This window comes from Cololabis saira, chromosome 2 (assembly GCF_033807715.1).
Source record: "Cololabis saira isolate AMF1-May2022 chromosome 2, fColSai1.1, whole genome shotgun sequence".
Taxonomy (NCBI): Eukaryota; Metazoa; Chordata; class Actinopteri; order Beloniformes; family Belonidae; genus Cololabis; species Cololabis saira.
Genome location: NC_084588.1, coordinates 13,081,286 through 13,106,821, shown reverse-complemented (window position 1 = coordinate 13,106,821; position 25,536 = coordinate 13,081,286). Strand labels below are relative to the sequence as shown.

The 25,536-nt window shown below is 43.8% G+C and overlaps 2 protein-coding genes across 6 annotated transcripts in view; one reads left to right on the top strand and one right to left on the bottom strand.

The window, feature by feature from the left end:
- LOC133458376 (Golgi apparatus protein 1-like) overlaps window positions 1-19,832 on the top strand; it is a 51,445-nt gene extending 31,613 nt beyond the window's left edge. For both annotated transcript variants that reach the window (XM_061738206.1, XM_061738197.1), the window contains 7 exons: window positions 290-413; window positions 495-637; window positions 755-856; window positions 1,779-1,886; window positions 14,728-14,848; window positions 14,940-15,046; window positions 16,491-19,832. In XM_061738206.1, the coding sequence (XP_061594190.1) occupies window positions 290-413; window positions 495-637; window positions 755-856; window positions 1,779-1,886; window positions 14,728-14,848; window positions 14,940-15,046; window positions 16,491-16,658 (873 nt within the window). In that variant the 3' untranslated portion in view covers window positions 16,659-19,832. The remainder of the gene's footprint in view (window positions 1-289; window positions 414-494; window positions 638-754; window positions 857-1,778; window positions 1,887-14,727; window positions 14,849-14,939; window positions 15,047-16,490) is intronic.
- Window positions 19,833-21,193: 1,361 nt separating this feature from the next.
- pacsin3 (protein kinase C and casein kinase substrate in neurons 3) overlaps window positions 21,194-25,536 on the bottom strand; it is a 53,920-nt gene continuing 49,577 nt past the window's right edge. For 3 of the 4 annotated variants that reach the window (XM_061738175.1, XM_061738157.1, XM_061738165.1), the window contains one exon: window positions 21,210-22,784. In XM_061738175.1, the coding sequence (XP_061594159.1) occupies window positions 22,672-22,784 (113 nt within the window). In that variant the 3' untranslated portion in view covers window positions 21,210-22,671. Of the gene's footprint in view, window positions 22,785-25,536 lie in introns of all 4 variants that reach the window. The other variant, XM_061738183.1, reaches the window with a different exon arrangement.

Below are 25,536 nucleotides of genomic sequence, written 5' to 3'. Positions count from 1 at the left end.
TATTTGAGAAAGCCTTTATTTGCTAGTACTCTGAGCTAGTGCAGTTTTTTATTATATATTCACCATCTTATCTTTTATCAGCTCAGTGGACTTTTTCTAATGACCGCTATTAAGTTGTTAAGTCTGGGAGGTTTATTATACTGTCATGACCTGTGGTATGTTTTATTGCTCGTTTGTATTTGTATTATTTTATTATTTAATGGAACACAGCGTAAGCACGATAAGCCACGTTTATCTTATCAGTCAGTTGGGCTGTTAACAGAACCATGTACCTCTTTTTCCCGGGTAGCGGTTCTGCACTGAAGCGGACACCAGGAACATCCTACAGTGTCTCAAGCAGAACAAGAACAGCGAGCTGATGGATCCCAAGTGTAAACAGATGATCACCAAGAGACAAATCACACAAAACTCTGGTAAAAACTTTAGAATAAACACTTGTGTGAATCAGCTGGAAGTCTGGAGTGTTCCTCATCTTCCTCCCCTCCGTCCTCTAGACTACAGGCTGAACCCAGTGCTGAGGAAAGCTTGTCGAGCCGACATCCCAAAGTTCTGCCAGTCCATCCTGATCAAAGCGAGCGAGGACAGCGAGCTGGAGGGTCAGGTGATCGCCTGCCTCAAACTCAAATACGCCGACCAGGTGAGGCTGCTGAAGGTTTTCAGACGTGCATCACGCTCCAAGCTCTGGCATCGTTGGTGTTGACGGATGAGATGCTTGGTGTTTAATTGTGTATTTTCTGTCTGTGGTTTGGTCCAGAGGTTGTCTCCAGACTGCGAGGACCAGATCAGAGTGATTCTCCAGGAGTCGGCGCTGGATTACCGGCTGGACCCGCAGCTGCAGATGCACTGCTCCGACGAGGTACTGGCCAACACCTTAGGCCCCGTTTACACGGAGCAAAAACGGTGGCTCAAAGTCACCAAAAACGATAATTTCTGAAAACTCCGGCCAAAGTGGAGATTTGCAAAAACTCAGTTTTCACGTTTGCTTGTAAACAGAGAGAAACGGAGATTTAGGCTTCAGAACGTCACATTATGCAACAGAAACGTCACCAGCGTCATGTGTGCAACCTGTGTTTACAATTTGTTTGGCCACCGTCAATATTTTATTGTATTTTACCTTTTTTATATTCTAAAGTCACACTTAAAAGTAACTCCACTTCTCTGTTACTCCAAACGAAAGACTCTCGTTCGTCTTGGAAGTAACTGGAAGTTACACGTGTCATTTGTTGACGTTTTCTTCCAGGATTCTGATTGGCTAGCATGACTTTATGCTTCTCGTTACACTGCCCCCTGTAGGTTTGGCTGCTCATAGCAGCACTCATTAACAGAGTATTTATGCAGGTCCGTGTAAATGATGGTATTTTTCAAAACGTAAATATAAATATGTGTAAACGTGGCCTTAGTTCACCGCTCAGTCGGAGAGCTTTTTCACTCCAAATCCAGCTCTTTTGTTCGGTAAGCCTGCTGATCCTGGCTTTTCTGAACGTCTCAGTAACAGCAGACATCTGATCAATTCAATTCAATTCAGGTGAAAACAAACTTTGTAAACTCAGCATGTCTTGAAGAATGAAAATATAGAAAAGTGTCAGAAAATAGAGAAAGACGTGGCATCAAATAGAATGTGACATTTAGAAACAAAGCCATCGTGTGTTTCGGTTTAGTCTTCTAAAAGCTGCGTGGGTGATGCGACTGTGTTTCTCTGATGGATTCTTGATGTTTTTTTGTTTTTCTTCTGTGCACCTTCCTCCCCCTCATCGCCCTCTTCATGTTTTCTCCTGCAGATCTCCAAACTGTGTGCAGAGGAGGCGGCTGCTCAGGAACAGACGGGTCAGGTGGAGGAGTGTCTGAAAGTCAACCTGCTTAAAATCAAGCAGGACGGCTGTAAAAAGGTGCATTTGTTTGAATGTAAACGCTAAGCAACACACCACAGTCCTGGCTTCACATTTTCTAAAACCTAAAGCATTATTATTAGGGCCCGAGCACTTGCAGTGCGAAGGCCCTATTGTATCTGTAGGAATTCTTCTTCTTCTTCTTCTTCTTCTTCTTATTGTTCTGACAAAAGGAAGGCTTTTTTGCCCCCCTAAACGTGCCCAAAAAGTCACCAAATTTTGCATGCAAGTCAGGCCTGGCGAAAAATTTGATATTTAATGGTTTACATTAATGGGCGTGGCAAAATGGCTCAACAGCGCCCCCCGGAAAACTTTGTGCCTCAAGCCCCACAATGCAGTTTGTCGTACATGCACGAAAATCGGTACACACCTGTATCATGGCCCAACTTAAAGAAAAGTCTCTGGGCGTCATGTCGAGAAACCGAACAGGAAGTCGGCCATTTTGAATTAATCGTGTCATTTTGGCGAAATTTATGCCATTCCTTCGGCAATTAATACGGCCCGAACCGTAACGTGCACCCAGGTGTGTTATACATAAAAATGTGCGTCTCCATCCTCCGACCCCACGCATTACTTTTCTCTTTCAAAAGCGTTACCGTGGCGACGCTAGACGCCGAAAAGCGCGCCCACCCTTCATCTGATTGGTTCAGACAGAAAAAACTTTGTGCCTCAAGCCCCACAATACAGTTTGACGTACATGCACGAAAATCGGTACACACCTGTATCATGTCGCAACTTAAAGAAAAGTCTCTTGGCGCCACGGCCGAAACCGAACAGGAAGTCGGCCATTTTGAACATTCTGAATTAATCGCGTAATTTTGGAGCAATATATGCCATTCCTTCGAGAATTAATACGGACCGAACCGTATCGTGAACCCAGATGTGTTATACATCAAAATGTGCGTCTCCATCCTGCGACAACACGCATTACTTTTCTCTTTCAAAAGTGTTACCGTGGCGACGCTAGACGCCAACAAGCGCACCCCCCCTTCATCTGATTGGTCCATATTTGATAGTTCCCCAAAAGGCACCAAATTTTGCACGCAAGCCAGGACTGGCGATAAATGTGATATTTCATGGTTTGCATTAATGGGCGTGGCAAAATGGCTCAACAGCGCCCCCCGGAAAACTTTGTGCCTCAAGCCCCACAATACGGTTTGACGTACATGCACGAAAATCGCTATACACCTGTATCATGGCACAGCTTAAAGAAAAGTCTCTTGGAGCCATGGCCGAAACCGAACAGGAAGTCGGCCATTTTGAAATCTGATTGGTCCATATTTGATAGTTCTCCAAAAGTCACCAAATTTTGCATGCAAGACAGACTTGGCGATAAATTTGATATTTCATGGTTTGCATTAATGGGCGTGGCCTAACGGCTCAACAGCGCCCCCTAGAATACTTTTCTCTGCCATAACTTTTGAATGGTTTGACATAGGAAGTTGTGGGTGGTGTCATGGGACTCTGTATGGAGTCGTTGAGCTTCGTTGGCCTTAATTAGCCCCGCCCCTTCTTCTGATTGGTTGTCCCTTTTTTCTGCTATAACTTTGGAATGGTTTGACATAGAGAGTCGTGGGTGGTGTCTTTTCTGATATGCTTATGGGGGGCGGTGGCCGTGAGTGCGAGGGCCCGTTCATCGCTGCTTGCAGCTTTAATTATGGGCATGCCAAGTAGTGGCATGACCATATTGCAATCGTCCAGAATGGCCCAAAAGGCAATGTTGCTAGCGTTTCGCTAACATGCTAAAGTTGCAAGGGTCCCACTGCGCACCAGCGGGTGTAAAGCATGACCCCGCACTGATGTGGGAAAAAAAAATCTCCAAAAAATGAAACACGGCCGAGAAAACCTGAAAAATGAAGGCGATATATTAGTATCTAGAAAGGTTTCCCTTTTTTTATTATTATGGGCATGCCAAGTAGTGGCATGACCATATTGCAATCGTCCAGAATGGCCCAAAAGGCAATGTTGCTAGCGTTTCGCTAACATGCTAAAGTCGCAAAGGTCCCACTGCGCACCAGCGGGTGTAAAGCATGACCCTGCTCTGTTGTGGAAAAAAAAAATCCCCAAAAAATGAAACACGGCCGAGAAAACCTGAAAAATGAAGGCGTTAAATTAGTATCTAGAAAGGTTTCCCTTTTTTTATTATTATTATTATTATTATTATTCCGCACTCTTTTTTCGTCCGTTAATACGGCCCGAACCGCAACGTGCACCCATGCATGGCAAACATCGTTGGATGCGTCTCCATCGTGATTCGATGGGTATTACTTTTCTCAGTAATAGGGGTTACCGTGGCAACGCTAGATGCCAAAAAGCAAAAAAAAAGGCAAAAATTCCCACGCTTATTGCTCGGCCGAACTTTATCGTAGAGACATCGTTCAAACTTTGAAACACTCGGCCCGATAGTCTTTAAAGGACCATACAACTTCATCATGCTAGTTATTACGGTTTTTGCGATATTTAACTTTCAATTAAAAAAAAAAATCACTTTTATTTTGGACGCTTGTTGCTAGGCAACGGTTTATCGTACAGACATCATTACAACATTGACCAACCCGGGACGCTTTGTACTGCAACATATTTTAGTCTCGTCATGCTTGCTATTACGGTTTTTGAGATATTCCACATTGTTCATTTTGATGCTAACGGAACTTCGGATGCTTGTTGCGCTGCAACACGATATCGCAGAGACTTGGTTCCAACGTTAAAAGACTCAGCTTCATGTGGACTACAACATACTGAGGTCTCATTACGCTGTCGTTTACAGCTTTTGAGATATTAAAGCCAAATTGTCCCATTCTATCCTATGGGGCTTGTTACCATGGCAACAAAAACCAATGCATCTGTATGGGGGACCATGTGAATAAACAATCTGTTAATGCTGCCCGAACCGGAATGTGCACCCATGCATGGCATACATCGTTGGATGCGTCTCCATCGTGCCTCGATGGGCATTACTTTTCTCAGTCAAAAGTGTTACCGTGGCAACGCTAGATGCCATAAAGCAAAAAAAAAGGCAAAAATTCAGACGCTTATTGCTCGGTCGAACTTTATCGTAGAGACATCGTTCAAACTTTCAAACACTCGGCCCGATTGGCACTAACGGGCCGTACAAGCTCATTATGCCAATTATTAAAATTTTTGCGATATTGACCTTTCATTTTTTTTTTAAATTTCCATTTGACTTTGGACGCTTGTTGCTAGGCGACAGATTATCGTAGAGACATCGTACAAATGTTCCCCGACTCGGCACGCTGTGGACTTCAACATACTCAAATCTCATGAAGCTGGTATTTAAGGAAATTTTATGTCAAAATCCAGGCCAAATGGCCCCATTCATTCGGATGGGATTTCTTACCACGGTGAAAAAAAAACCTATCCATTGTCATTGTCTATCATGTAGCCTGAACCGCAACGTGCACCCATGCATGGCATACATCGTTAGATGCGTCTCCATGTTGCCTCGATGGGCATTACTTTTTTCAGTCAAAAGTGTCACCGTGGGGGGCGCTAGACGCCAAAAAGCGCGCCCCATTTTTAACTATTGGGAGCACAGGAATGAATGCAATACAACCGTAAACACCTCAAACTGACATAGAACCACCACGAACACAAACACTGCAGCCCCAAACCAAAGCAGCGAGAGGGGTCGAATGGGCGGTAGGGCATGCCCATATCAAAATTTCATGAAATTTTCTAGTTATTAGTGCCACGGCTGCGCCACGTGGCACGCCTCCTCCATTGAGCTGCGCAAGCTCAATGGAGGAGGAGTGCCTCGTGCGCAGCACGAGGCACTCATACTATTGCTCAGGCTTATTTATTATATATTCTTCCGTAAAAACTTTGTCCGGCTACTCCTCCTACAGCTTTGAGAAAACGCGAAAAGTAAAAACGTAGAAACGTGCGCCTTAATCGGGAATCGATGGGTATGACTTTTATTAGCGATTGGCGTGCACGTTTTTGCGCAACGTGCACAAACGTGCGCTTTTTGCCCCATCCGGAACGCATTGCGTGAACTTTGGGGCCTCACCACTCGCACACCGTTACTCGAAAAATTATGAACCGATTTAGAAAGTTGTAGGCCCTGAATTTAACTACAGTCCTGTGGATTTTCAGAACGATGGCACGAATAGTTTTTGCACGAAGTGCAAAAACATTTCCAAATTTCCAAACTAATGGGGAGCTCATTTTCCCTATGTATTCCTATGGCGCCATTCAAAGCGGATGGGAAAATGTCGAGAAAAAAGACAAAATTCGCCTTTTTTCTGAGTCACGTATCTTTCTCATACTTGCACGTAGAAACGTCATTCAAACTTCAAAACGGAGGAAAACTTCTCTTCTCTCTCCAAACCCGAAACAGTTTTTTCCTAAAATGTACACTTTTCAAGATATGAGCCCTCAAGCGAGGACTGGAAATCACTTTTTTTCAAATCTAGAGCACGGGAGTCAGTTTGCTAGAGTGTAGTTACACTGAAAAAAAAACATGATTTCTTATTTGTAACTCGAGGTCACGGCCAAACCGTAAAAGGTAGACAGATAATTTTTGGTCAGAATATAGACATAGGTGTTGTGATTTATAAAATGTGACTTTGACAGGCGTGGTGTGCACAAAATTTTAACGGGGGAGCCAACAGACACGCCAGTTCCTGTCTCTCTCTTCATTGACTCCCATGTTAAATGAAGTTTTCTTAAAAAAAATCTCATTTTTGTTTTCGAATTGCCGTTACTAACACATTTTAAGGAATATCTGTATGAAAATAACATTTAGATAATCTGGTAGGTTCTCTGTTTCTCAAAATGTTTTCGTTTTTCTGCTAAGAGCTACGGTTTGAGCGCAAAGTGGAGTGATTTCAGGTTTGTCACAACCAAAAATCCAGCTGAGTCATTCCCGCTCCCTCTGTATCAGGTTCTTGTTGCCCCTAGCAACCAGAGCTCAGGGGTCCGTTTCACAAAGCAGGTTTAGTGAGAACTCTGAGTCTGTTAACCCTGAAATGAGGGAAACTCTGAGTTTTCCGTTTCACAAAGGGAGGTAACTCAAACCAGAGAGAGAGAGGTAACTCTAGCCTGTTTCACAAAGAGAGGTAACTTAAGCTCTCGGTCAGTTACCGTAGTAACAGACTCTCTGAACCTAACCTGGTCGGGACCAGGTTTATTTCAGCGAACCTGGAATTTCTCTGTCTCCTCCCTCAGTGGCGTCAATTCAGCCAATGGGTCTTTACGCAATACACATCCGTTTTCTGCACCACGGACAGCAAGCGGCAAAGTTAGAGAGCAGAAAAGGCTTATCTAACAAACGCAATTTAACTCGTTCACTTTATTCACTATGTGCAACAATATCACAGGGACATCCCAGTTTAACTTCAAACAGTTAAAGTCCAAATGCAAAAAGGAGAGGGAGAGTAAAAAAAAGTCAAATATTTCCCTTAAACATTTATATCTTACTTTGAGATGAATTTGCATAATTAATCCATCAGTGGCTAACAGCCTCGTTAATATTTTCTGGACCCATCACTTGCCTTCTTTCTTTTTTTTTTATTGCGTGGTTGTCTGCTTCCTTTTCATTTTTGTAAGTTAGTAGCACTGCAGAGCGCACTAAAAACGAGTTTTATAGCGACCACTGTCGTCAGGGACGCTGGGACATTTCAAGATATGAGGGGGAACAAGTGTTGGGATAGATAATACCTACTGAAATCCATCATGTTGTACTGATATGCATTTGTAGTTATTTTATATGTATGAAGTAATAGAATAAATCAATACAAATAGATGCAGAGTAATTCCATAAACGTATTTAAAAAAAAAACATTTACATTTTCCCTTGAAGCCGAGGTGTGGCAGCTGCCGTACCCAATTGACGGCCCTGATCTAAATGACAATAAAACATTTTTTTTTTTTTCCAAAATATGCTCTCATACTCGCCATACGTACGTATTAACACTTCTAACTCCAGTGGCGTGAAGTATGTGGATCTTGAGATGCAAACTAATGTTTCCTCAAAGGGATTTTGTAAATTGAAAAGATAAATAAAGTTAAAAAGAAAAAAAAGAAAATGTATGTCGCTCTTTTGTGTCGCCGGTTGCCATGGTGAATCCTTGTATCAGCGCTCTACTGATGATGGCTTTTTATTTCCCTCACGCTCGCGCTTAACTCCCGGTGAAACTACTTAGAGTTGAGTAAATTACCTCAAATCCGCTGTTCTGGAACCGAAAACTCAGAGTTTCCGATCTCAGAGTAGATCAACTAAGAGTTCAGGATTAGACTCAGAGTTTGTTGAACCTGCTTTGTGAAACGGACCCCAGCTGTTGACTGATTAGACTGACCCAGAACTGGTCACATGACTCACTCAGTACAGACTTCATAGTATAACCTGGAAAATGGAGAAATCTGAACCCTGACCTTTTAACCTTAGATGAATTCACACACACACACACACACACACACACACACACACACACACACACACACACACACACACACACACACACACACGATAGGTGTTATTATGGGATGTCAGGTGTTTTTATAGGATGTTAGTGTTATTATGGGATGTCAGGTGTTTTTATAGGATGTTAGTGTTATTATGGGATGACAGGTGTTTTTATAGGATGTTAGTGTTATTATGGGATGTCAGGTGTTTTTATAGGATGTTAGTGTTATTATGGGATGGCAGGTGTTTTTATAGGATGTTAGTGTTATTATGGGATGGCAGGTGTTTTTATAGGATGTTAGTGTTATTATGGGATGTTAGTGTTATTATGGGATGGTAGGTGTTTATTATGGGATGGTAGTGTTATTGGTGTTAGCGGTCCCGTTAGCGGTTCTGTTAGCGATCCCGTTAGCGGTCCCGTTAGCGGTCCAGTTAGCGATCCCGTTAGCGGTCCAGTTAGCGACCCCGTTAGCGGTCCCGTTAGCAATCCCGTTAGCGGTCCCGTTAGCGGTTGTTAGCGATCCCGTTAGCGATCCCGTTAGCGGCTTGGTTAGCGATCCCGTTAGCGGCTCGGTTAGCGGTCCCGTTAGCGGTTCAGTTAGCGATTCCGTTAGCGATCCCGTTAGCGGTCCCGTTAGCGGTCCCGTTAGCGGTCCAGTTAGCGATCCCGTTAGCGGTCCAGTTAGCGACCCCGTTAGCGGTCCCGTTAGCGGTTCCGCTAGCGGTTGTTAGCGATCCCGTTAGCGGTCCCGTTAGCGGTCCCGTTAGCGGTTCAGTTAGCGATTCCGTTAGCGATCCCGTTAGCGGTCCCGTTAGCGGTCCAGTTAGCGATCCCGTTAGCGGTCCAGTTAGCAACCCCGTTAGCGGTCCCGTTAGCGGTTCCGCTAGCGGTTGTTAGCGATCCCGTTAGCGGTCCCGTTAGCGGTTCTGTTAGCGGTTCTGTTAGCGGTCCTGTTAGCGGTTCCGTTAGCGGTTGTTAGCGGTCCCGTTAGCGATCCCATTAGCGGCTCGGTTAGCAATCCCGTTAGCGGCTCGGTTAGCGGTCCCGTTAGCGGTTCAGTTAGCGATTCCGTTAGCGATCCCGTTAGCGGTACCGTTAGCAGTCCAGTTAGCGATCCCGTTAGCGGTCCAGTTAGCGACCCCGTTAGCGGTCCCGTTAGCAATCCCATTAGCGGTCCCGTTAGCAATCCCATTAGCGGTCCCGTTAGCGGTTGTTAGCGATCCCGTTAGCGGTTCTGTTAGCGGTTCTGTTAGCGGTCCCGTTAGCGGTTCTGTTAGCGGTTGTTAGCGGTCCCGTTAGCGATCCCATTAGCGGCTCGGTTAGCGGTCCCGTTAGCGATCCCGTTAGCGATCCCGTTAGCGGTCCCGTTAGCGATCCCGTTAGCGATCCTGTTAGCGGTCCCGTTAGCGATCCCGTTAGCGGTCCCGTTAGCGGTTCCGTTAGCGGTCCCGTTAGCGGTCCCGTTAGCGGTTCCGTTAGCGGTTGTTAGCGGCTCGGTTAGCGATCCCGTTAGCGGTCCCGTTAGCGGTCCCGTTAGCGATCCCGTTAGCGATCCCATTAGCGGTCCCATTAGCGGTCTCGTTAGCGGTTCCGTTAGCGGTTGTTAGCGGCTCGGTTAGCGATTCCGTTAGCGGCTCGGTTAGCGATCCCATTAGTGGTCCCATTAGCGGTCCCCTTAGCGGTTCCGTTAGCGGTTGTTAGCGGCTCGGTTAGCGATTCCGTTAGCGGCTCGGTTAGCGATCCCGTTAGCGGTCCCGTTAGCGATCCCGTTAGCGGTCCCGTTAGCGGTTCCGTTAGCGATCCCATTAGCGGTCCCATTAGCGGTCCCGTTAGCGGTTCCGTTAGCGGTTGTTAGCGGCTCGGTTAGCGATTCCGTTAGCGGCTCGGTTAGCGGTCCCGTTAGCGGTCCCGTTAGCGGTTCAGTTAGCGATCCTGTTAGAGGTTCCGTTAGCGGTTCTGTTAGCGGTCCCGTTAGCGGTCCCGTTAGCGGTCTTGTTAGCGGTTCTATTAGCCTATTACATATTTTCTGTAATAACTTTTGAATGGTTTGACATAGAGAGTCATGGGTGGTGTCATTGGAATCTGTATCGAGTCCTTGACCTTCATGGGTGCAAATAAGCCCCGTGATCATCCGGCAGTAGTCCGTGGCACTTCAAAATTTCCCGGGAATTTTGTCTAGTTATTATATATTCTTCCGTAAAAACTTTGTCCGGCTACTCCTCCTACAGCTTTGAGAAAACGCGAAAAGTAAAAACGTAGAAACGTGCGCCTTAATCGGGAATCGATGGGTATGACTTTTATTAGCGATTGGCGTGCACGTTTTTGCGCAACGTGCACAAACGTGCGCTTTTTGCCCCATCCGGAACGCATTGCGTGAACTTTGGGGCCTCACCACTCGCACACCGTTACTCGAAAAATTCTGAACCGATTTAGAAAGTTGTAGGCCCTGAATTTAACTACAGTCCTGTGGATTTTCAGAACGATGGCACGAATAGTTTTTGCACGAAGTGCAAAAACATTTCCAAATTTCCAAACTAATGGGGAAGATTTTCCCATGCATTTCAATGGCGCCATTATAAGCGGATGGGAAAATGTTGAGAAAAAAAGACAAAATTCACCTTTTTTCCGAGTCACGTATCTTTCTCATACTTGCACGTAGAAACGTCATTCAAACATCAAAACGGAGGAAAACTTCTCTTCTCTCTCCAAACCCCGGACTGTTTTTTCCTAAAATGTACACTTTTCAAGATATGAGCCCTCAAGCGAGGACTGGAAATCACTTTTTTTCAAATCTAGAGCACGGGAGTCAGTTTGCTAGAGTGTAGTTACACTGAAAAAAAAACATGATTTCTTATTTGTAACTCGAGGTCACGGCCAAACCGTAAAAGGTAGACAGATCATTTTTGGTCAGAATATAGACATAGGTGTTGTGATTTATAAAATGTGACTTTGACAGGCGTGGTGTGCACAAAATTTTAACGGGGGGCCCAACAGACGCGCCAATTCCTGTCTCGCTGTTCATTGACTCCCATGTTAAAAAACATTTTCTTAAAAAAAATCTCATTTTTGTTTTCGAATTGCCGTTACTAACACATTTTAAGGAATATCTGAATGAAAATAAGATTGACAGAATGTTCTGGGTTCTCCGTCTCTCACGATGTTTTCATATTTCTGCTAAGAGCTACGGTTTGACCGCAAAGTGGAGTGATTTGAGGTTTGTCACAACCGAAAATCTAGCTGTCATTCCCGCTCCCTCTGTATCAGCTTCTTGTTGCCCCTAACAACCAGAGCACAGCTGTGCTGATTAGACTGACCCAGACCTGGTCACATGACACAGTCATTACAGACTTCATGTAATATAACCTGGAAAATGGAGGAATCTGAACCCTGACCTTTTGACCTTACATGATCCCCAGTCCTGCTGGGAACAGGTTCATTGGATATATATGTATATTATTATTATTATACATATAAATATTTACATTTGTATATTATATATACAAATTAGCCCCGCCCCTTCTTCTGATTGGCCGATACGTTATAGTCCAATATCTTTTGAATGGTTTGACATACAGAGTAATGGGTGGTGTCAAATGACTAATTATCGAGTCCCTGACCTTCATTGGTGCAAATTAGCCCCGCCCCTTCTTCTGATTGGCCGATACGTTATAGTCCAATATCTTTTGAATGGTTTGACATACAGAGACATGGGTGGTGTCAAATGACTAAGTATCGAGTCCCTGACCCTCATTGGTGCAAATTAGCCACGCCCCTTCTTCTGATTGGCTGATACGTTAAAGTCCAATATCTTTTGAATGGTTTGACATACAGAAACATGGGTGGTGTCAAATGACTAAGTATCGAGTCCCTGACCCTCATTGGTGCAAATTAGCCACGCCCCTTCTTCTGATTGGCCGATACGTTATAGTCCAATATCTTTTGAATGGTTTGACATACAGAAACATGGGTGGTGTCAAATGACTAAGTATCGAGTCCCTGACCCTCATTGGTGCAAATTAGCCACGCCCCTTCTTCTGATTGGCCGATACGTTATAGTCCAATATCTTTTGAATGGTTTGACATACAGAGACATGGGTGGTGTCAAATGACTAAGTATCGAGTCCCTGACCCTCATTGGTGCAAATTAGCCACGCCCCTTCTTCTGATTGGCTGATACGTTAAAGTCCAATATCTTTTGAATGGTTTGACATACAGAGACATGGGTGGTGTCAAATGACTAAGTATCGAGTCCCTGACCTTCATTGGTGCAAATTAGCCACGCCCCTTCTTCTGATTGGCCGATACGTTATAGTCCAATATCTTTTGAATGGTTTGACATACAGAGACATGGGTGGTGTCAAATGACCAAGTATGGAGTCCCTGACCCTCATTGGTGCAAATTAGCCACGCCCCTTCTTCTGATTGGCCGATACGTTATAGTCCAATATCTTTTGAATGGTTTGACATACAGAGACATGGGTGGTGTCAAATGACTAAGTATCGAGTCCCTGACCCTCATTGGTGCAAATTAGCCACGCCCCTTCTTCTGATTGGCCGATACGTTATAGTCCAATATCTTTTGAATTGTTTGACATAGAGAGTCATGGGTGGTGTCAAATGACCAAGTATCGAGTCCTTGACCTTCATGGTTGCATCCCGCGATCATCCGGCAGTAGTCCGTGGCACTTCAAAATTTCCCGGGAATTTTGTCTAGTTATTATTATTATTCCGCACTCTTTTTTCGTCCGTTAATACGGCCCGAACCGCAACGTGCAGCCATGCATGGCATACATCTTTGGATGCGTCTCCATCGTGATTCGATGGGTATTACTTTTCTCAGTAATAGGGGTTACCGTGGCAACGCTAGATGCCAAAAAGCAAAAAAAAAGGCGAAAATTCCCGCGCTTATTGCTCGGCCGAACTTTATCGTAGAGACATTGTTCAAAGCTTGAAACATTCGGCCCGATAGTCTTTAAAGGACCATACAACTTCATCATGCTAGTTATTACGGTTTTTGCGATATTTAACTTTCAATTTAAAAAAAAAATCACTTTTATTTTGGACGCTTGTTGCTAGGCAACGGTTTATCGTACAGACATCATTACAACATTGACCAACCCGGGACGCTTTGTACTGCAACATATTTTAGTCTCGTCATGCTTGCTATTACGGTTTTTGAGATATTCCACATTGTTCATTTTGATGCTAACGGAACTTCGGATGCTTGTTGCGCGGCAACGTGGTATCGCAGAGACTTGGTTCCAACGTTAAAAGACTCAGCTTCATGTGGACTACAACATACTGAGGTCTCATTACGCTGTCGTTTACAGCTTTTGAGATATTAAAGCCAAATTGTCCCATTCTATCCTATGGGGCTTGTTACCATGGCAACAAAAACCAATGCATTTGTATGGGGGACCATGTGAATAAACAATCTGTTAATGCTGCCCGAACCGGAATGTGCACCCATGCATGGCATATATCGTTGGATGCGTCTCCATCGTGCCTCGATGGGCATTACTTTTCTCAGTCAAAAGTGTTACCGTGGCAACGCTAGATGCCAAAAAGCAAAAAAAAAGGCAAAAATTCAGACGCTTATTGCTTGGTCGAACTTTATCGTAGAGACATCGTTCAAACTTTCAAACACTCGGCCCGATTGTCCCTAACGCTACGTACAACCTCATTATGCTAATTATTACAGTTTTTGCGATATTGGCCTTTCATTTTTTTTTTAATTTCTGTTTGAATTTGGACGCTTGTTGCTAGGCAACAGGTTATCGTAGAGACATCGTACAAATGTCCCCTGACTCGGCACGCTGTGGACTTCAACATACTCAAATTTCATGAAGCTGGCATTTAAGGAAATTTTATGTCAAAATCCAGGCCAAATGGCCCCATTCATTCAAATGGGGTTTTGTACCATGGTGAAAAAAAAACCTATCCGTTAACGTAGCCTGAACCGGAACATGCTCCCATGCATGGCATACATCGTTGGATGCATCTCCATTGTGCCTCGATGGGCATTGCTTTTCTCAGTCAAAAGCGTTACCGTGGGGACGCTAGACGGCAAAAAGCGCGCCCCATTAATAGCTATTGTGAGCACAGGAATGAATGAAATACAACCGTAAACACCTCAAACTGACATAAAACCGCCCCCAACACAAACACTGCAGCCCCAAACCAGAGCAGCGAGAGGGCTCGAATGGGCGGTAGGGCATGCCCATATCAAAATTTCCAGAAATTTTCTAGTTATCATTATTATTGACAAAAAGACTTTCGAGTAACGAGCAGCAGTGAAAGCTTGTGATGGACAGATCAGCAGACTTGTCTCGAGCCGAACAGAATGCAACTTTCAGTGCTGAATATGCAGACGGCAGCACTGAAATCTGATGCCTGATCTGTTTGTTTTTCAGGAAGTCCTGAACATGCTGAAAGAGAGTAAGGCAGACATCTTTGTGGACCCGGTCCTCCACACAGCCTGCGCTCTGGACCTCAAACACCACTGTGCTGCCATCACGCCCGGCAGAGGACGACGTTAGTGCAGAACTTCCTCCCGTCTTACTACGATGGATCCTCGTTAGAATAACCTGAAAGCTTTAATCTGTCCGTCCCTCTCGCCATGCAGAGATGTCGTGCCTGATGGAGGCTCTGCAAGACAAGAGGGTCCGTCTGCAGCCCGAGTGTAAGAAGAGACTCCAGGACCGCATCGAAATGTGGAGCTACGCTGCAAAGGTAGCCAGCCGACGATATTTCACCTGGTTTCTGCAGAGGAAGAACACAAGGGACTCTTGTCCTGACACGTTAAAGTTAAAGAGAGCAATGCTCTATTTTTGTTACTTCTGAGGGAGGTGTTTTTATATCGATAGAAGGAGCCGGTCCTCTTCAGCTGAGGCTCCCATTTGCACTGCCGTGTTACCGTGGTAACAGTGAATGGACAAACTAAACGCCACCTGCATAGACGGTGATGGGAGTGCCTTGTGGAGAATAATTAAAATATATGTGGCAATATAAACATAAAACCTTTATGCTATAATGCTTGTGTTTTTGTAAAGCACCTATTTTTTTTTCTTCAGTATTTATTAGATATGAGGCAACGCTAGCGACCACCAAACAACTAACTCTCTGCTATTCCGTCGAACTTTAACTCTGAATTCATCAGGTTTAACATCACATTTCTGTCGTCTAATATATTCATTATTTCATGTTTTATAAAATCTGTTCCTTGAAGCAGCACATAAGTGAACTTCACTTTTGAATTAATTTTAACTTTAAACGTGTTCCTTCTAGATATGAAATGCATTAAGATTCTGCAAAAGTAATGTTCTTATTTCCCTTTAAATCTCAAACGTGTTCAAAAACACATTTTGGTGGAGGGTTGTGATTAAATAAGCGACGGATTAAATAGTTTTTACTTGCAAGCAACACAGTTAATTTTATAAAGCGTAAAAAAGCAAAGAAAATACATCTTTAAACTTCATTGGCTCCGAGTTGAATCTTTGACTAAAAATTTTAATGTAAAAATCTGAAAATATAGATGAATGAAAAATGCCTTTTACTAAATATTTCTTTTGCATCTCCGTCACTTGTTCGTCTTTATACAGGACTGAAAATTAGAATATTGTGATAAAGTCCTTTATTTTCTGTAATGCAAAAATGTCATACATTCTGGATTCATTACAAATCAACTGAAATATTGCAAGCCTTTTATTATTTTAATATTGCTGATCATGTCTTACAGCTTAAGAAAACTCAAATATCCTATCTCAAAAAATTAGAATATTCTGGGAATCTTAATCTTAAACTGTAAACCATAATCAGCAATATTAAAATAATAAAAGGCTTGCAATATTTCAGTTGATTTGTAATGAATCCAGAATGTATGACATTTTTGTTTTTTTTAATTGCATTACAGAAAATAAAGAACTTTATCACAATATTCTAATTTTCTGAGACAGTCCTGTATGTATTACATATTTATTGTTTTTTATGGCCAATGTTGAAGTTGGGCGTATGTCGTTTGTTTCAGTCTGGAAAATCACAACAGGTCGTCTCTAAATCGAATTCGTTGAGCCGTTAAAACCTTAATATGGACCATCTTTTAATTACTTGAACATAAAACTGAAACGTGAAGTGTGTGGAACATGTGAGCGTTGCCATTGACGCCTCCGTCCTGCAGGTGGCGCCGGCAGAGGGCTTCTCAGACCTGGCGGTGCAGGTGATGACGTCGCCCTCCAAGAACTACATCCTGCTCATGATCGCGCTGAGCGTGTGCGTGCTCTTCCTGGTGGGGCTGCTGTGCGGTCGGATCACCAAGCGGGTGACGAGAGAACTGAAGGACCGGTAGAGCTCGAGCCGGGTCCTCGCAGCTTCCCCCTCACCTTCCTCCTCCTCCTCCTCGTCGTCTCAGAAGCCACGTCTCTAACCAACCAACCCACACAGCGTCAACACCACATCTGGAGCCCGTCTCTAGTCAAAACAAATGCCCCTCTACCTTCATTTGGGAATGCCCCCACTGAATCAGAGCGCTGACGGTCGAGATCAAGCATCTGCTTTTGTTGGGGATGTTTGGGGACGGAGGTGAGGCGTTGCAGCATCCTTTGGTTTCTCGATGTGACTGAGAGCAGCTGCTTCTGAGGTTAGGACTGTTTTCCACTGGTTCTGTCCTCATGCTTTTCTTTCCCCCCCTCCCCTGGAGTGTTTCTTTTACTGCAGCTGCACATGGAAATGTTGAAACAAACTTTGCAGGTAAATTCTTAGATGATCCTGTTGCTCTGAAACATTTTCTCATCAGTGGTGAAGCTACGTCCCCTCCACCGGTACGGCCCTCTGCATCCCCACCAGTTCAGACCTCCTTTGCCTGTAAATGACTGAAAACGAAGGTCAAACTGGGGTCCATTAACAGGAATGTTGTGCGCATATTTGTTTTGGGTTTCTTTTTTCAAAGTTAATTTAAATGCTAATTTCATTGCTTCATTGCACTTTTTCTTTTTTAACATGTATGCCTTATTTATTGTTGTTGACTTGAGTGTGGTTTCTGATGAGGCCCTGTGGTGTTTTTAGCATGTGTGAATATTTGTTTTCCTCGACCGTCCAGCTGAGCAGCAGTGAAGTTTACACCGGGACACTCGGCAGAGCAGCTACGTGCAGTCAAGCTTCAAGATTAAGAGTCAGGTGGCAGAACCGGAGATCAAAAGGACCGTTTCACCATGACTTGTATAGTCCAGAACAGAAAACATTTTTTTTTTCTCGTTGTTAATTCAGAATCTGCATTATTATCATGTATAGAAAGCTCCCAAGTGTCAGATAATTCAACAAATATCAGTGATATGCTGAGGAACAAGGAACCTGTTCAGAGCTGCTAATCCATCCACGTGGTTTATTCTGCAGAGCTTCGGTGTTACTGCGTTCCTTTAAGATCCTGCAGGAGAACTCTTTCTGCTCCTCATCGTCACAAACGTCCCGACACCCTGAAAGCCTTTTTTCCTTCCAATACTTGATGCTTTAGGATTGTACAACAGTGTCCGTGGCTGGCGTACTCTGAGGCTATTTCATCTTAAATTTCTCCTTAAAAGGCAGACTCACACATTTGTGATGAAGATTTGATGATTCAGATACAGCTTTAAGATCTATTTTGGGGTTGGTAGTAACTCTACGACACCACTGCTCCGTGCTGCCTGCAGGCGCCGCTCTGGTCACATTTGTACACAATTAACTTCAAATACGAGCTAAAAATGGTTGTATACATGTCAGTAAGTAAACGTAAATTTCACACAGGGTGAGAAGGCAGTAGCCCTAAGGTAAAGAGACGAGACACACGGTTGTTATTGAGGTTTGTTTATTGAATCGTCTTCTCTGATCGGGCATCTATATTCCCCCCACGATGTAAATCGGCCAAATAAATCACAAATGGCATAAAATTCAACTTTGAGGTGTTTACTCATATAAAGGTGTTAAATAAGACTGTAATGTTGCTTTGTAGCTATTTGGTGCACAAATCATGAGACCTGTCAGGTGAATAATTGACCTACTGGTAAGACCAGCCCCTCCAACACCAATGAGCTATTGGCTGTTGAGTATTAGTCCCACAGGGACCAGAACTTGGACATCTGTAGCTTTCAGCTGCACAGAAAAGATATGAAACTATCGTGGTCCATGGAGTTTATCTGAAATAAATGTGTCTGGGGTACTTGTAACACTGATTCCAGGTGTCCAGAGAACATTAGCAAAGCATGAAGTAAATTTTATTTATTTCCTAAATCGAGACAAAAGAAAACTGAATACCTGCTTTGAATTAAGATGTCAACTTCCATCCAGAAGATAAACCAAGGATGTCCACGTTTGTTCACATGAACAGAGGTTCCTCCTCCTAAATGTTTATCTAGATAGCACTAATTATCACGGCTGGACACATTATTCGTTCAATAACAGGCCGTATGATTAGGGCAACCAAAAAGCTACATAACAACAGTCTTATTTAATCACTCTATATTTTTCAAAAATCCTTAAAAGTTGTTTGGACTGCTGTTTTAAAATTCCTTAGCTTGTTTTTACCCAAAGAAGGGGTGGGGACATTGTGCGAGTGTTGGGATGTGTTTATCTGTCGTGCTCAGTGAGGGTGTTGGATGCCGTTGCAGCTGCTTCCAGATGCAAAAGAAACCCCACTGAAGACACAAAACAACACAAAACAGCCAACATCCTCTTTTTTCCCCCTTTCATCCTAGGATGGGGGGTGGGTAACCTTTTTTTTGTCTTCTCTCCTTGTAGGGCTATATTAGTGTAGTTAGGGTAGTCAGAGTTACAGATCAAATTATGTTCTAACATGAGCGCCCATGCATCAATTCATCCAGCCTTTCACAGATTCACCGGATGGATGGATGCTCCACTCCTTTGCAAAATATTCTGCCAGGAAATCAAGCTGTGAGATGTTTTGAGGTCTTTTCCTTCTCTTCACGTTGATGAGTTTGCTCTATAGTTGCTCTTAGAACATCTGACACATCAAATATACTGCTGTTTAATTAATTGTGACAAAACAAGGTCAAAATCACGTATTCTGGGTGAAGTTCCTGTTTTCTTTAAGCACTTCTTCAAAACCGCTGACCTTATTGTCTGGTTAGTAATTTCTGCTGATCGTTAAGAAGGTGAATGTGCAGCATTTGTGTGTAAATATATCATTTTTGACTGAGAAAGGAAAACCGCCTCCATCCGAACCACAACTGGACATAATTTAAGTGGAAACCAACGGCTCACTGCTTGGAGTTTTAGTGTTTTTGTTTCCGTCTGCATCTGAGGTCAGTTTGACTGCAGATGTTGATATTCAACAGGAATATAAAGACATAAGTTTTATAAGTAAGTCTCAATGTGTAGGAAGTCAATTGGTGTGCAGCTTTTTTTTTCCTTTTCTTTTTACGTATGCCATGTAATATGAAGAAGTAACAGATTTATTATTGTGGGGTTTGACTGTACAGATCAAAATTTGTCAATTTAATAAAAATGTCTGCAGTTTTCAATTTATTTGTATGTCGCCGGTTTATAACGCGAGTCGCCTCGAACCTGAAACATTGTGAGGTAATCATTGTCTCTTATTAAAGAGACCACAAAGGTATAAAAGCAGATGGGATTTAAGTGCGATATCAAAAGTGAACCGCCTGAGAGGGAGAACCACTGGAAGAGACGTCAAGCCCGGTTCATTTATCATCCACACTGAAAACAGTTTATGACAGAAGAAGAAACCAGTGATAAAGACAAACATGACACAAGTTTGCAGATGTGAGGGAAAGTCTTCAGCAGGAGGGTCTTTATGATCCAGGTCCAGGTTTCTTCCCTCCCTGTTTGGCTTAAGGTTTTTCTCCCACTAGGGGAGTTTTTACCTGCCACTGTTTGTCATAATTGCTCGGGGGTTTATGTTCTGGTCTCTGGAAAGATCCTAGAGACAATCTGTTGTAATAGGCGCTATATAAATAAAATTGGATTGAATTGTTGGGGGGCTCTCTGAAGCCACATTTCTATTAACAGATCAGTTCAGTATCCAGACGTGTGGGCCGGCGCCTCCAGTCCATAACATAAAGAAGAATGCAACTGGGCTAAAGGGCGGTAGTGGAGGACATCCAGCACAACATGCTCTTTTTGTCTTGGCCAAAAGAAGCCAGTTTTGTTTAAGACGACTAATCTGTTTATTTCACGTCACATGGGAGAGCAAGGATGGGAATGGAGAACCGGTTCTGGTTCAGAACCGGTTCTGACAACAGGGCAACTTTCAATACTTGCCAAATGGATAATTTGTCAAAGGGAGGAAATGCTACCAGCATGCAAAAACATTTGTGCACACAGTATGAAATAATCAATGAAAGTCACGTTTTTGATCCGCTCTGGACCAGGGTCAGTAATTCTCAACCCAGCAGCAACAGCAGCAATGTTAGCATGTCCTTGACTAATAATACTGCAGGTAACTAATTAACTAACGAACACTGCCGATCATATTGGCGCCATTTACCTCATATTTTTTTCCCCCAAATGAAAATCGATAAAAGAACCGATCCGTTCTTTTCCCATCCCCCTGGAGGAGACGATCCTCTGCTGACAAATCAACTGACTGGTGTTTCCAGCTCATTTGGAAGCGTACCGTACCAACCCGACGGAAAGAGAAAGATTCCTGCTGTCAACTTCAACACTGACAGTATAACGATGACTGATCCATCTTTCTACTGTAATAGTGAAGTACCGGTACAAGTAAATTATGGCCTGATGCAACATGAACACAGGAGCATTATATTATAAAAGCTGCTGTTTTTAACATCCTAGATTATTTATATTTGATGTTTCTACACAGAACTGAGACAACCGTGCACACATGCCCCGCGTCAGATCCAAGAGGTTTCCTGGAGATCTCCCATGCAGATGAAAAGCCTGACCGCATCAGTGCACGTTCATTTATCAGAGACCGGTTCCTGATACCGAAAGAGAACAAAAAAAAAGCTTGAAAAATTCCCGTTACAGAAAGCCCTTTTATTCTGCCTTTCCACTTTATATTACACTTTTAGGAAAGTAAAGGAAAGAATCACAGAGTGGTGTTTTAGTCTTCACATCCCTCTTATTATTCAAACGTTAACGTAGGTTAGCTGTAGCGACGCTCCCTCACAAACAAATCCCAAACATAAAGGAAACCCAGAAGCCCAACATTGTTAGACAAAAGTGCACTGAATCTTAAACCCAGCCTTGCAAACGAAATACAGCTTAGACAGTTTATGTGACACAAATCCAACAATCAAAGTTACTCTGCCTGCTTTAGAGGAAAATCACAAAGTAGTCAACGCTGTAAAAAATGCTAATCTTTTAAAATATTCAAATGAACAAGGAGCAACAGTTTGAACTGTCCATATTCAGAGTCAACTATTATGAACAAAAAGCTATCAGATAAAAAAAATAACAATAATAAATCCAAAAAAAAAGAAATTTTCACCTAAAGAAGAACTAAGACCTGTCGACCTAAAAGGCTGGTAGGAGCTTCTGTTCACACAACTGGATTTATGTCCAGATCACTGAAGAATCGTCCGGATGGATTCAGGCCGTTTGATTTCCTACCAGACAGCCACGAGGGCAGCGCTGGACCCTTTCTGGCCCGTTATCCCTCCGTCAGCCAGCAGGGCGGCGCTGCTCGTCTCCACCCTCCTCTACTAAGGCACGAGTCCTTCTCTCAGGAATCTTCAGGTGAATCAGCGGCCACGGCTGAATGAGACGGCGGCCTGCGGTTCCACTGACGGCGAATACGTCCGAGATCCAAAAAAATGAGACAATATAAGAACTTCTGTGAGATGGGTGTGTCTCGTCTTAGCGTCATATGTAACATGAGTGTTTCACTCATGTTTTCAGCTAATTCGGGCACAGCATTTTCCCAGGTTGGAACCATTTTTAAAAGGCTTGCTTTTGTTGGAGGATTGAGCCAATCACAGTAAGCCGTGCTGATTCTGTGTCACTGCTTTCATCACACTTTCCAACAACTCCACCCAGTTTACTTCGATTAAATGTGGATTTTATGATTGTCGCGAGAAAAAAAATAATGGCAGAGAGCAGAAACCCATAATCCAGAGTTCAGTTCAGAGGGTAACGAGACGCCGTGAATCCAGGCTGCTCCGGTCTACTTTTAGACATGGCTGATACCGGAGGCTGTGTAAACAGTTTTACACAACAAGGTGAACTGTGCTCTGGCTGAGTTCATCAGAAAAACAAAAACAAACAAAAAACTTTACAGTCAATAACCAAGGAACCGTCTGGTTTGTCCGAGTGCACATCTTCAGGTCAGCGTGACGACGTCCGACGTGTCGGTGTAGCTTTATCATGGGCTGGAAGAGCAGAGAGGGCCATCAGGACGCCAGCTGGACGTAGTTGGCGGGATAGAGGCCGACCTGGCCGCCTCTCAGCCGCCCTTTACACCAGCCCTGCTCGTCCTCCTCGCCCAGCTTCAGCAGCTGCTCACCTGGAGGCAGAGGAGAGTCAGAGGAGGAGAGTCAGAGGAGGAAAGTCAGAGGAGGAGAGTCAGAGGAGGAGAGTCAGAGGAGGAGAGTCAGAGGAGGAGAGTCAGAGGAGGAGAGTCAGAGGAGGAGAGTCAGAGGAGGAGAGTCAGAGGAGGAGAGTCAGAGGAGGAGAGTCAGAGGAGGAGAGTCAGAGGAGGAGAGTCAGAGGAGGAGAGTCAGAGGAGGAAAGTCAGAGGAGGAGAGTCAGAGGAGGAGAGTCAGAGGAGGAGAGTCAGAGGAGGAGAGTCAGAGGAGGAGAGTCAGAGGAGGAGAGTCAGAGGAGGAGAGTCAGAGGAGGAGAGTCAGAGGAGGAGAGTCAGAGGAGGAGAGTCAGAGGAGGAGAGTCAGAGGAGGAGAGTCAGAGGAGGAGAGTCAGAGGAGGAGAGTCAGAGGAGGAGAGTCAGAGGAGGAGAGTCAGAGGAGGAAAGTCAGAGGAGGAGAGTCAGTGTCTTTTCCACACACACACCGAGTTAAACTGGTATCTGCATACCGGCTGCGTTTTCTTCTTTAAATGTTTTTCAGCTGAATGCAGCTCAGTTTAGGATTTGCCTTCAATATTAGCGCTGAACTACTCACCTAAAGGAACATTAAGGAGCTCAGACTCATCATCTTTGTCATTTTTAAGCACCAAGCTGACTGCTGAGTCTAGAAGGGTTTTACTTAAAGGGGACCTATTATGAAAAACACATTTTTTCTTGCTTTAACATATATAAAGTGGTCTCCCCTCAGCCTGCCAACTCAGAGAAGGAGGAAAGCAACCAGATTCTGCAGTGTCTGTACAGCCGCCTGGATGAGCCATCCAGTGTGATGTGGATCTACGAGCCGTTCAGATTCTGCTCCCGTCGTTACGTAACGACGTGCGCAATTTACAGAGGTTGGCCTCCGATGCGTGAAACCACGCCCACAACTAACTCTGCCAGCCGGAGCTTCCGCCATTTTTCCATAGCGGTGTATCACGTCATTCAGGCAGCCAATCAGCACAGAGCCTCATTATCATAGCCCCGCCCACTCAGAATCCCTCATAGATAATGAGGTTAGAGAATGGGAAGATAAAGACATGGCTCAGAGGCTGAATTTCTAATTTATTTAGCAAAAACAATCAAAAGCTTGTTTTTAAGACATTCAAGGCCTGTTTAAAATAGGTATTAGATGCCATAATAGAAAAACATTCTAGGATGTGAAACGTCAATTTTATATTTTGTCTTACTTTTTTTCTTCTTTATGTATTGTTTGTGTCCACTGAGTAAAAGCTAATGTCTCATACTTTTGCTGATCATAAGAAAAAAGGGTAGGCACTATAAGCTACGGCTTCAGCCTACACCTTTTCGGCAAAAGAAATGTTGTTTTTTTTTTCTTTCCTTTTCATCTTGTTCTGTACAAGCCGAAATAAAGATTCATAACAATAATAGGTCCCCTTTAAATGTTGAGCTGAATGCAGCTTAGTTTAGGATTGGCCTTCAATATTAGCGCTCATTTGTAGAGCAAACTACTCACCTAAAGGAACATTAAGGAGCTCAGACTCACCATCGTTGTCATTTTTAAGCACCAAGCTGAGTATTAAGGCTTGAAGGGTTCTTTTTAAGGTTTTTCAGCAAGACTGCTCATGTTTTAGTTTTTGCACAAAGAGAAAATGAATGAACATTAGCGGAGAGGTGGTTTGTATAGATCTGCATCACTTTCTGAGAAGCAGAGGCCAGCGTTCCTCAACTCCAGTTCTTAAGGGTCAATGCTTGGCATGTTTTAGACGTTTTCCTGCTCAACACACCTGATTCATTCCCACCAAGGTCTGCTCAGGTCTGTTAATGACGCTGGTGTATGTGTTGGAGGGGGAGAACGTTCTAGAGAACGTTTTTGGTATTTAAAGCAGAAAGCTTGACTTTCCCTCAGAGCTGTAAAGTTTGCAGACCCCACCGACCATCAATGGAGGGAAACGAAGGAAAAAAAGACCACAAGATGCGGTTCCTCGTCCTAGGTCATGAAGGATCTGGTCGGGGTTCTCGTTAAGCCGGACTAAGCTTTTCCAAACCGAGATCTGTCCCCCTGCGGGTCCATCAGGTCCCATTAAGACTAAGTTCCTCTGAACTGCACGCAACCCGGCTGCCGGTAGAGGACGGACTACGGCCCAGACCCTCAACCACCCCCAGCAACGCAACAACAGCCCTGGACCAACGACGGCTGCTACAAAGAGCGGCCCGAGAGACCAGGGAGGGCTTTAGTGTCTTTTAACTCAAAATAAACATTTCAATGTACCCAAAAGGAAAAATGATACTCCTCATGGGACAAAATGTTAACTTCCATCAATGACTGGAAGGTCCATTGCTACAGAGGTCTTGTGTTTTGATGAGATTCAACCTGGCAAACTTAAATCTAAAGCTGCCTTTTTAGGGGGAAGACGATTCCTTCAGACTAGGAATGGGCGATATTTTACCGTTCACGATAAACCGTCAAAAAAATTCCCCACGGTAAGAATTTGTCATCTCGCGGTAAAAACGATAAATTCCCGTTGATGATGTTTTTGTGTAACAAACATGGCGGAAGAGTGACGAGGAGCAAACATCATCTATTATGTGCAGAGTCTGCAAAAACAGAAGGAAATGGTTGTTACATTTTGATATAACGTTTGACTATTATGAAAAAAATTGCAATAGTATCTAATTTGTGGCATGTTCCAACCACAGGTTAATTTGCACATTTTATTTATATTAGAAGAGGTCA